This window comes from Trachemys scripta, chromosome 3 (assembly GCF_013100865.1).
Source record: "Trachemys scripta elegans isolate TJP31775 chromosome 3, CAS_Tse_1.0, whole genome shotgun sequence".
NCBI classification, from domain to species: domain Eukaryota; kingdom Metazoa; phylum Chordata; order Testudines; family Emydidae; genus Trachemys; species Trachemys scripta.
The window spans coordinates 88,084,563-88,097,387 of record NC_048300.1 but is presented as its reverse complement, the minus strand read 5'-3'; the positions used below and the strand labels follow the sequence as shown (position 1 = coordinate 88,097,387).

The 12,825-nt window shown below is 42.0% G+C and overlaps 1 protein-coding gene across 2 annotated transcripts in view; it reads left to right on the top strand.

The window, feature by feature from the left end:
• TULP4 (TUB like protein 4) overlaps nucleotides 1-12,825 on the top strand; it is a 259,023-nt gene that overhangs the window by 226,108 nt on the left and 20,090 nt on the right. For both annotated transcript variants that reach the window (XR_004645086.1, XM_034765310.1), the window contains exons 8-10: nucleotides 5,695-5,919; nucleotides 10,611-10,845; nucleotides 11,326-11,470. Coding sequence is in view for 1 of the 2 variants with exons in the window: in XM_034765310.1 (XP_034621201.1) it covers nucleotides 5,695-5,919; nucleotides 10,611-10,845; nucleotides 11,326-11,470 (605 nt within the window). In the remaining variant the exon portion in view is untranslated. The remainder of the gene's footprint in view (nucleotides 1-5,694; nucleotides 5,920-10,610; nucleotides 10,846-11,325; nucleotides 11,471-12,825) is intronic.

The window sequence follows — 12,825 nt, the reverse complement described above, 5'->3', positions numbered from 1 at the left end:
TTTTTGGTGCAGAGTTTTTAATGTTTTTATGCAGAATTTCCCCAGGAGTAACATGTTGATTCATCCAGCATGTAGAAAGACGTGTAGTTAGACCAGCTGTACTGCCAGGGGAAGCTGTACCCACAGTGGGATTCATCCCTTGGAGAAAATAGGGGCACTTCTGCCCCTGTCCTCTCCAGGGCTCCACAGCATGAATCAGCACATCCCCATGTGCCCTGGCCTTGCCCTTTCCCTGTCCAGTCCTCCCTATTTTATGAGCTGCATTGGCCAGTTCTGAGTTCCCAACCCTGCTGTACCCTCCACGTTTACACGACCCAGGCTCTAACCCCTGAGCTACGGAGCCAGGTCCCAGGTGCCCTCAACACAGGGTGGAGGTTGGTTCTTGCTGATGAGCAACCGATGAATGACCAAAAGAGACTACCAGGGAGATTCCTGCTGGTAGTGACCCAAGGCTAGATTCTGCCATGAGATAATACTTAGTCCTGCTATGAGTGCAGGGGACTGGACTAGATGACCTCTCGAGGTCCCTTCCAGTCTCATGATACTATGTAGAATCTACTGCCAATGGGTTTCCTACTTTTAAAAAAGTACCTACAATTAAACATAATTTAGAACAGACAAAATTTCCAAAGTGTGTGTTTATGCTGTTGTTGATGATACTTCAGGGATTTCTCAGTTCTTTTAAGTGTGTTGCCCAATCTTTAGATTATGTATTAATTATATTGATTACTTAAGAATCCCCAGTTATCACTTTGAGGGTTGACAGGTTCTTGTCTCAAGATCAGGCCCAGTATTATTTCAATTATTATATAGTTGGGAACCCCGCTGTGCACAGTTGCAACTCACACTATAGGAACTCTTATATTTACAAATATAGTTTATTAATACATTTAGCACAGTCACAAACAGCCCAACTTAGTAAGATAGATGGAGATACTACAGAATGTACATCTGCACATCCATATAATCACACCATCTCCTGTAGAACAACCTGAAATGTAAGCCATCATCTTCCTCATCACCATCCCCTTCCCCCTCATCACCAGTGGCCATCATCCCGGCACCTCCCAAGGACTATATCTCCTTCTCTTACTGCCTCTAGGCTGCTATGCCACTTTTATAATATGTTGGCTGATACCTCTATGTTTGATGCATATTCAGTAAGGGATTTTTCCCCTTTTCCTTATTTGTATTTCCTCACCTTACTAATGTTGGAGTGTCTTTTTCCTATTGATTAGTATATCAATGATCTAAACTTATTATTATATACGTCAGTTCATTACCATGGCCCTTTTGTGGTTAGATATCACATTTGTTATTTCTGTCCTAACCGGTTATTTTGATTCTTCCCACGTTGTGGTGTACCTGTTAAGTTTAAAAGGGTATGAATTTAGGAAAGCCCCTGTGCCAACCTGCTCAATGCATCCTTTATCTATTGCTCCGAGCCTGTATTGGTGGGTCCTGTGCTTCCAGGCGGATTTAGTGGCCTCAGAAGCTCACTGAGGCCCTTGTTATCATAGAATATCAGAGTTGGAAGGGACCTCAGGAGGTCATCTAGTCCAACCCGCTGCTCAAAGCAGGACCAATCCCCAGACAGATTTTTACCCCAGTTCCCTAAATGGCCCCCTCAAGGATTGAACTCACAACCTTGGGTTTAGCAGGCCAATGCTCAAACCACTGAGCTATCCCTCCCCCCTGGACCTCCCTTTCTCAGTACAGCAACAAAGGTCACACTTATTGAGCTACTTTCATCACAGGCCAGTGTGGGAAGGTGGAATACCCACAGTCTCTGCTGCTCCTTAGAGCTCAGGAGGCACAGTGTGGACCAAAGTCTGCTTCCCCTCTCAAGGGGATCTCTGTAGAGCATGGGGGGAAAAGGGGAACCCTGGACCACCCTCTACTAGTTTGAGCTCATTTTGTGCCTTTGCTTTTCTAATCTTGCCCCTGCATTCCTGTGTTGTTTGCCTATATTCATCCTTTGGAATTTGTCCTAGTTTCCATTTTTTATATGACTCCTTTTTATTTTTTAGATCATGGAAGATCTCGTGGTTAAGCCAAGCTGGTCTTTTGCCACATTTTCTATCTTTCCTACTCAGCAGAATAGCTTGCTTTTGGGCCCTTAATAGTGTCCCTTTGATATACTGCCAACTCTCCTCAGTTGTTTTTCCCCTCAGTCTTGTTTCCCATGGGACTTTACCTATCAGCTCTCCGAGCTTACCAAAATCTGCCTTCCTGAAATCCATTAACTCTATTATGCTGTACTTCCTTCTACCCTTCCTTAGAATTGTGAACTCTATGATTTCATGATCATTTTCACCCAAGTTGCCTTCCACTTTCAAATTCTCAATGAGTTCCTCCCTGTGTCTTAAAATCAAATCTAGAACAGCTTCCCCCTTAACCTTCTGGGTTGAAGCCAAGGAAGATAATGGAGCAAGTAATTAAGGAAATCATCTGCAAACACTTGGAAGGTGGTAAGGTGATAGGGAATAGCCAGCATGGATTTGTAAAAAAACAAATCATGTCATACCAATCTGATAGCTTTCTTTGATAGGATAACAAGTCTTGTGGATAAGGGAGAAGCGGTGGATGTGGTATACCTAGACTTTAGTAAGGCATTTGATAAGGTCACATGATATTCTTATCGATAAACTAGGCAAATACAACACAGTTAATTGAGGTCAGGTGCCGGCATTAGTCTAACGACCTTAACTGGTTAAATTGGCATCAGGTGTCTCGAGTGGCCTGGAGTAGCTTTTGTTTGGCTATCCAGGAACAGGGACCTTTTCGTTCCGAGGCAGATATACCTGCCTTCCACTACTCTTATATCCTTCTGGGCTGAGTCTGTCACACTATCTATGGCAAAGGTTGCAGCCACATATGGAACTTATGCTTTAGCTCATCATCATCTATCTAGGTGAAAGGTCCCAAACATATGCATGCTAACTTTGCCCTAGCTCAACATACAGGATGTAGCCTGTAGGTCTCTTGCGCTGCAGCCAAAATATACTCTAATATAAATCTATAAACCTATTCTAATAAAACAAATAATCAATCCCAAGCAGACTAGTCTTAAATGTATCCCATGTACCTGTTATGTACGTCAGTTCGTTTCCAGGACACTTCTGTGGTTGAATCATGTACCTGTGGTCAGAGCATTCCCATAAACTCGATTTTCAGCTCCCCAAATACTTGGGGTTTTTCGTTGAGCCGTTTATCTATGCAAAGTTCATAGGCCTCAAGCCTTATGCTAACTTGCTGAAGCTAATGTCTTACAGGATACAGGCCAATGGGAATAGAATGCAAAGCAGTGAATGTAATAAAGGCAAGCTAGCCCACTGGCTTACAAGTGCCATTGTCCCCTACAAAGTGCCTTTAGTGGTCATTATGAAAATAGTGATGTTCCCCTGTTGCAGTTTCCCATTTGCATAGCAGTCAGCCTGAAGGTTGATACCTCTGCAGGAGTGTGTGTGTGGTGTCTGGATGTACTTCATCTTAATCCTCCCATCTTAAAACCAATATTTTCCTTTAAATTTAAAACCAGGGTGAGATGGCACAGCAGGGAAAATCCTCTCTTTTAGAAAGTTGCTTCATCCTCCCCTTTATCTTGACAGTAAACATTGAGGTGATGTGAAGCAGCTGCACTTGCTGTCTGTCATTCACCTAAAATCATCTTGCCCCAGTTTCTCCTTTTTAAACATTCTGAAGTTGTAACTCAAGGAAAAGTCTTTCTTCTAGGCTAGATTAATATTTTCTTCTTAGCAGATCTAACCCAGATATCTACACTATGAAATCTTTCAGATGGAGACCTCATGTTCCTGATTACTAATTCTCTGTTGCTGCTTGCCTTCTGCATGCTCAATTCTTGTTCAGTGTGTTTTGGCTAGAAGTTGAAGATATTTTTAAGTGACCACTTTAAAGTATACCTAGCCTTTCAGTAAATTCTGTTCATTCTTTACCTAAAGAACACTTCTAACCTAGACATTTCTGGGATTAGGACCTAGTCCATCAAGACCAGGATTGTGCCCAGCAGTGGCCCAGGAGCTGGTGCTTCAGAGAAAGGGATAACCCTCTATAATGCACTCACTATAGTCTCTTGTGCAATGTTATTTCCAAAGAAAACAATTTCTTTCTCACCCCTGTTGTTTGTTTGTATTGTGTGAGCACCTACAGGCCCCAATCCGGAATCAAGACTCCATGGTGCTAAGTGCACAGTGCTTCGAAATGGGAGTAGATCAAAGCACACTGGGGAACTTTTAGCGCACGGCAGCAGATCCATACGGATGCTTAGTGCACAGCAGGCTAGCACAGGGTAGATTTACACCCCAGCTTGCTGCCAACTAAATGTTAGTGTAAACAAGCCCTAAGAGGAGAGAGGAGAGGTCGGTACAGCAAACATGGCGAGAGCACAGATAAGTGAGTTGATTATGAGAAGCACAGGAAGCAGTTGTCCCAACACACCTGCCTGGCAGTCATGTAAACTAGAGTGTTTTGGAGGCATTGGGATAGAGGTGACTTGTAAGGAGGATAGAGTGTAGTGGCTTTGCAGATGTTTCTGGGGAGCCCCTTCATTGCATAAGGAGCAGTGTGGGAGAAAGCTCAAAGGGGTGTGTAAGAAAATTTGACAAATGGGGATCAGTTTACACCCTGAAGCACGAGGTTATCCTTAGTACAGATAACTATAAAAGCTGTTGGTTATAAAAGTATACAGTCTATTTATTTTTTAATCCAGCTACATGAATTAATTTCACAGCCAGATGATATACTATCTGAAAACTGGTTCCTTTTATTTGTTCTACATTTCCCCATGTGAGCCTTTCATGTCCTTGTGTTGAGGAAGTGCAAAGGATGGCCTGATCTGGTTTTTGCTGTACCTTTCAGGGGCTTACCTTCTTCAATCCAGTCTTCTCTAACTCTTTATTCTTGTGTTTTATTGATATGAATTTGGACAGTTAGCACCACAAACAAATGGGTGAGTAAAGGGCAATAAGTGCAGTTTGTTTATGATAGTGCTTTAGATTTTATTTTCATCTGGAAATGTATCCTGGGGAGGCAGCATGGGGTAATGACTTCAGTTTGGGACTCAGAGGCAGGAACTCCTGTGTGCTAATCACAGCTGTGCCACTGATTCACTGAGTGCCCTTAGGTGAGTTGCTTAACTTCTCAGTGTCTGTTTTCCAAGCTGAAAATGTGAGTTATACCACTTACCAGGTAACTCTGGGTGTTGTGAAGTTTGATTAAATCTTTGTAAAACTCTTACAAGGTAGTCTGGTAGCACACAGGGTGCTGAACAGGGAATCCAAAGACCCGAGTCCTGTTCCTGTTTCAGCTATTGATGCAGTGAGTGATTCTGAAGGAGTGACTTACCACTTGGGGCCTCACCTTCCTCATCTATGAAATGGGGTGAAGAATGCTTTACCCACTTTTGTAAAGAGCTTTGCAGATTATGGCTGAATAATGCTATATAAATGCGAAGTATTGTTACCGAAAATAAATGCTCAATGTTACTGTATACAAGCCCCCTTTGAGGGCAGTAACATAATGCACAGTTATATTTATTTTAACTTGTTTTTGAAGGCCTTTGCTAATGCTGCTGGTGCTAGATTAAACTGGCACTACAGAACATATGTCTTGCTGCACAGGTATCTGGGAGAAAATGCCTCTTGTGTTAAATTGTGCAATCTTCCTTTCTCGCAGCGTCCCATAATCTCCATTTGCTGGGGCCACAGGGACTCACGCCTGCTCATGGCTTCCGGCCCTGCACTCTATGTTGTCAGAGTAGAGCACAGGGTCTCCAGCCTGCAGCTCCTATGCCAGCAGACCATCGCTAGCTCTCTGCGGGATGACAAGGATATCAGCAAACTGACTCTGCCTCCTCGGCTCTGCTCATACCTCACCACTGCCTTTATACCAACAATCAAGGTAAAAGGAATCACAGTCTTTTCTTTTTCTTCTTTACCCAACACTTCCCAAGAGATAATGGCAAACCTTTAATTGACTTCTGTGAGGCCAGGATTTCACCCAGTGATTCTCAGTTAGAAAAGAGGAAGATAAAACGAGGGAAACTACTAATGGATCAAAAGCTTTTATACATATCAAAACCAGATATTAAGGCTAAGAATGCTTCAGAGATGGCCTGTAAAGGAAAAGCCTGTGGTTAACTAGCTATCTCTCGCAGAAAAACTCAGAAGAACCTTATTCTGGTGGCAGCTTTGATCCTCACTGTATTGTCTCTTGGTAGACATGGGTATTTTGGGCTGCATGTGAGGAGGCCTCATGTCACAGAGTAGTGAGGTAACAGTCTCCTCTCTATGCAGCTCTATGCATTCCTGGGTATTCTGCTCAGTTCTGCTCACAAGTGTAATTGAGAGCACAATTAGAAGATAAGGGGGTTGAGCAAATGGCCCCGCGATTAGAACTTGGTAAGTAATTCTGTTGATGATACACAAGAAGGGATACTATTTAGATCATTTTCTCTTATCTGTTTTGGCTCAGCGAGGCTAGCAGGAGTGAATGGCAGTAAAAACTTGTCTTCATCATTCATTTCAACAGATGTGATTCTGGATTTACACAGGGAATGGGTCTGCTATGTAAGGAGGTGCCATTTTGTAAATAGTCACTTTCCAGAGTAGGGTCAGACTGTGAAATTATTTAATTTCACCCATATTCACAATGATTTTTCCAAAGGGTATAATAGATTCACCCCAACTATAACAGAGTCTCACTCTGTGAGTCTCATGCTACTGGTAGATAACAGCTACTTGAACAGCTCAAAGGTCTGAGTGATTGGATCATTTACCATTCTAAAGGCTGGTAACACCGATTCTTCAGTTCTTCTCTTCCCACGGATAGAACTGCAAGCTCCTCTTAAGTGCTGCTGTTCAGTGCTTCAATTTTCACCTATTTTCTAGTTTAAGCAGCTTGATGCGTTAAAGTTGCTGCTTTGTTCTTGTGCCTTTCAGTTCCTACAGCTAAGTGCTCATTTTTATACTTTCCTGTTTAAAAGAACTAAATTCTTTGATTAGTAGCTGGAAGTCAGGGCTTTGGCATGCTAAGCCTCTGTCATGTACTTCTTTTATTGATGTGTGTCCAGTCTGTTTAGAGAGTATATTTTGGTTTGGGTCACTTTTTCCCCCCTTTTTAAAGAATGTACCAGATTGCATCAAATGCAGTGTACTAGTACTTAATACAAAGGGGATGGATTCCCCAAGACTCCGTACAAAGGCTTTATCCACCCCACTCTAAGGGCTTGGCTACACTTGCGAGTTAAAATACAATAAAGGAGCTCCGGGCGCACTAGCTCACTATCTGTCCACTCTGGCAAGGCACGTAGAGCGCTCTGACTCCATGGCTACAGCTGCTGGTACTCCACCTCGGCGAGAGGAATAACGTTTGCTGCGCCTTGGCTACAACGCCCGGGCTTCAGTGTGAACGAGGTGTTGCGTTACTGCGCTCTGATCAACCTCCGGAAATGTCCCATAATCCCCTTAAGTCAAGTGGCCGCTCTTGTCATTGTTTTGAACTCCTGTAGGAATGTGGAAATGCCCTTTCAAAGCTCCGTTTCTGACAGCTGGCTTGCAAGCCATTACTGTGGAATGCTGTGTGAGAGAGAGAGAGGCGGGGGGGGGAGGTCTGCTGCTGTCTGAACTTACAAGACAGCATGCTGACATGTTCTCAGCCCCCCCAAAAACCCACTCTCTCTCCCCCCCCACATACGCACAACACACTCCCTGTCACACTCCACCCCACCCCTCCCATTTTAAAAGCACATTGCAGTCACTTGCATGCTGGGATAGCTGCCCATAATGCACCACTCCCAATGCCACTGCAAGTGCCACAAATGTGGCCACGCCAGTGCACTTGAAGCTGTCAGTGTGGACAGACTGCAGCGCTTTCCCGACTGTGCTCTACAAAGGCTGGTTTAACTCAAAGTGCTCTACATCTGCAAGTGTAGCCATGCCCTTAAAAACTCTGTATTTTGTGGACTGCTGAAATTATATTGCTGAGGTCACTTGTACCTGCCAGACCATATTTTAGGATTAGAAAATATGGCTTATAGTGACAGATTCAAGGCACTCAACCTATTTAGCATAACAAAGAACAGGTTATGAGGTGACTTGATTACAGTATCAACATGGGGAACAAATATTTAATAATGCTCTCTTCGATCTAGCAGAGAAAGGTATAAGACAATCAAGTGGCTGGAAGTGGACAAATTCAGACTGGAAATAAGGTGTATTTTTGTAATAGTGAGAGTAATTAACCATTGGAACAATTTACCAATGGTTGTGGTGGATTCTCCATCACTGGTCATTTTTAAATCAAGTCGGGATATTTTTCTAAAAGATCTGCTCTAGGAATTATTTTGCGGAAGTTCTATGGACTCTTACACAGGAGATCAGACTAGATCAGTGGTTCCCAAACTGGGGTTCGCGAAATGTTACAGGGGGTTCTCGGGAAAAAATTCCCTAATGGCGGATAGAGCTGTCCCTAGGCCCCCCTGGCAACACGTGGCCAGCAGCCTGGAGCCCCTGAACTTCCAAGAGCTAAGCAGATCAAAGCAAGCATATCTATCACACTGAGGAGATTTAAACTTCAAGACTCCTTATAAGAAATGGAAACGGAGGTGGATATTTTTTGCTGTTTTTAAAATGAAATAAGCAGCTAGTATTGTTTTTAAAATTATTATGAAGAACAAGTTTAAGCTTTGTTGTAACGTGCGTTGTTTGCCTGGACTGCTCAAGACCTGAATGCTTGTGTAGGAGGAACTCTGTGAGTTGGCTTCTTAAATACCTTCCTGCTGTTTCACATCTGATCCTCCTTGATGAAACATAGGTGCCTTGTTTTATAACAGGCTTATTCAAAGTGATACAAGCTATGAAAGTGAGATCTTGGAAGAGTGTGGCCGTTTTCATAATGTAATAAAAATACAGTAATGATAAATAATAATTAATAAATAGTGTGTAATAAGCATGTCATAACACCAAATTTTATATTTCCAAGATCACTGCTTTTATAATTTATACTCAGGAGAAAATCCCTGGAAATACTCATTTTTAGGAGGGGGTTCGCAAGACTTGACATTTTAGTGAAAGGGGTTCACAGGTTGTTAAAGTTTGGGAACCACTGGACTAGATGATCACAATGGTCCCTTCTAGCCTTGCAATCTGTGAATCTTTCCTCTTTCCCCTAGGATGTCTCTTAGCTCCCAGTCCTGCAAACATGCATGTGAATAGTCCCAAAATGGACTAAAAACTTATTTTAGTCACTAAAGTAAGCATTAAAAGGCTACTCATGCGCAGAGTTCTCACATGTACCAGTCTTTGCATGATTCGGGCCTTAGGTAGTATATTTTGTGTGTTCAGGTGCATCTTATCTCTTTCTTGTTCCTGTTTCGTTATATTGGGTCAAATTCATCTTCTGTTTATATCAGGGGTAGGCAACCTCACACTGCCTGGGTCATGGCCACTGGTCCAGGGGGCTCTGCATTTTAATTTTAAATGAAGTTTCTTAAACATTTTAAAAACCTTATTTACTTTACATACAACAATAGTTTAGTTATATATTATAGACTTATAGAAAGAGACTTTCTAAAAATGTTAAAATGTATTACTGGCACGCGAAACCTTAAATTAGAGTGAATAAATGAAAACTCGGCACACCACTTCTGAAAGGTTGCCGACCCCTGGTTTATACCAATGATATAGAGTAATTACATTGTAGACAATGGAGTTAGTCCAGCACTGTTTAAAACGAGAGCAAACCATGCCTATAATATAATGCAGTGTTGTTACACTGTGAATCATGCTTGTTTATGAAAAACCGTTTGTGTACTTCTAATTAGGTAATTGGTGTGCACAGAAATCCCAGAAATATCCCAGTGCAGGGTTCTATTATAACTGGTACCTTTGCAGAAGACTTACTGTACGTGTAATTCTTTGCTCTCAGAAGGTATGTAGTATATAATAGACCTCTACTAACCTGGTACCTGCCTTTCTCTCAGAGTTAAGGATCCTTATTTTATGCCCTGCTCAGTTTTTTTCTTTATATTCATTTTGAAACAAACTGAGGAGTGTTGATTTTATGTTATTAGCAGTATTTGTTTTACTGTAATGTCCAAAAGCCGCATTGTGCAAGGCACTGTACAAATACAGAGACAGTCCTTGCCCATAGAGTTTACAATCTAAATAGACAAGCCAGACAAAGGAAGGATTATTAGCCCCATTTTACAAATGGAAAACTGATCTGCAGAAAGACTGAGGCCTCAGTTCAACAGAGCTCTTAAATCACTTACCTGAGGTCACATAAGTAGTCTTGGAAGAGCTGGGAATTGAACTCAGATTTCCTAGATTCCAGTCCAGTGTCATCTTAATCACAAGACAATCCTTCCTCTTAAACTGTAGCTAACTTTTATAGTCTGTGTACAATAACCGATCGAATCAGCAGGCACGTGAGTCCTGGTGGTGGATGATTCAATAGCTCAGACATTAATCTATGCTAATTCTGAGCTATCCCAGGCCATATTCACTGGGTAGGGATGGTATTATATAACAACCTAACTCCAGAGAAAAAGAATGACATACGTTTGTCTTTCCTCCCTCCATTCAATTTAGCCTCCTATCCCAGACCCCAACAATATGAGAGATTTTGTCAGCTATCCAACAGCTGGCAATGAAAGGCTTCACTGCACGATGAAGCGGACAGAAGATGATCCGGAGGTCGGAGGTCCATGCTACACGCTGTACTTGGAATACCTAGGGGGACTGGTACCTATCCTAAAAGGGCGCCGAATCAGCAAACTGCGGCCAGAATTTGTCATCATGGATCCTAAAACCGATGGAAAAGCAGGTATCATATTTTTATAAGTGGATTGTTTATGTTTGTAAAAATGCTTATTGAGAAAGGGTTTAGACTGAAAGTCAGAGATTGAAGTCCTCTTTGTCCACATAACTAGTATAGCAAGAAGCAATTGCAATGCTGTTTTTTGTCATGTGAAAATGTCTCCACTGTGGCCTAGAATCAAGCCACCAAACTCATTTCATGTTGGCTTTTGGTTTATAAAATATGACTTCTTGCAGATTGGTTGGTGAGGAGTGGATCACTAATTAACAATAAATATTTTTCAATCTGTCTGGGAGTCACCTGATACAATTGAACACTATTCCCCTGAATTCAGGCCATCGGAAATTTTGAGTTTATACTTGGCAGCAAACACTCCCTGCTAGACTTTTATCTTAGCTATTGGTTTTTCCCCCTGATGACTGACAGTTGTAATTGAGATCAGGTTTCTAAAACAGTTCTTACATTTTTGGGGGCCTGTCTTGATAGATGAAATCTATGGAAACAGCTTGATTTCCACTGTGATTGACAGCTGCAACTGCTCAGATTCCAGTGATATTGAACTGAGCGATGACTGGGCTGCGAAGAAATCTCCCAAAATCACTCGAGCTAGCAAATCACCCAAACTCCCCAGGTAATGGTTTCTTGGGCATTTTTTCTTCTTTTCTGTGGGTCTGTTTTTTTGTTTTTGTTTTTTGTTGTTGTTTGTTTTTGTTTTTTTTTAAATCTTGTCATGACACAACCTAAATTAAAGCAAAGGAGGATGTTCTAATGCCTTTCGTAAGAAGGAATTTGCCTGTGGAAATTACAGCTTTTCAGGGGCTTTTTTTTTTTCCTCTGAGGAAGAACAATTCAGACCTTCTCTGTAGTAAGCTGTAATAATAATAATAGGCAAACTCCACTGCCTTGGTCTGCCTCTCACAAATAGCTAATCAGATCAGAAAAAATAGTCTAAGGCACACTCTGTGTCCAAGATAGCAAAGGAATAGTCTGTAGCTTCTCTAGTTCATTCTTTAGCCTGTTCTGTTCGCTCCCCAACACGCACCCAGATGCACACTCAATATTTAGATGGAAACTGTAAGGGGAGTGGAGCAGGGATCTGTTTTTGCTTAATAGAAAGTATTTTGGATCTGTAATGAAAGTGCTAAATGTAGAAAGATGTGTCGACTGAGTTGTCTTGTCCCAGTGACTGGAGGAAAAATTGTGAGTGTTTCATCATGAGCTTTCAAGCAGCTGTCAATTGTTGATAATTCATTCAGCAATAATGTCCATCCAGGCTTTGCAGGACGGGCAGAAAAAAAGTAAAGAAAATTACATCAAGTTCAACATTATTATTATTATTATTTGTATTGGAGTAGCACCCATGGGCCCCAGTCATGAATGAGCACCCCATTATGATAGGTGCTGTGCAAACATTGCCCCCACTAGCCAGAATGAAGGGGCGTTCTACTCAAAGAAAATATTTTTTTTCCAGCTCTGTGTTACGTGATATCTTAGGTACACATATATGCACACAACATAATTCTGTATTGTTCTTTTTGTTTTGCATTTCATCATTAAACAGGGCCTGACCCTGCAAGCCTAGGCCCTGGTCCTCCAGTGCCATGTGCACAGGCAGAATCCTGGAGCCCTGTTGATATCAGTAAGGCTACCTGCATATCCAGGGTCTACCTGCATGCATTGTGTTACATTTGTTTCATTATTTTCTCCACTGATGGCCCTTCTCACCCCCTCAGACTCTCACTCTGGAACATGATTTACAATGTTTACGTACATGAGGGAGGCGTAAGTAATTTTTTTATGCTCAGAGGAGCACTGACCAAGTTTGTGAAATCTTGGTTTGCACTAGTGGTACAGGTGTCCAGTAGCCAAAGTATCCTCTTTATGTTCTCATGGACCCTGTCTACAATCAGTGCAATCTAATAATATATTCTTATGCCTTTATGTGGAGGATAAATTGCATCATCTTAACCTCCCTTTTGCATCACT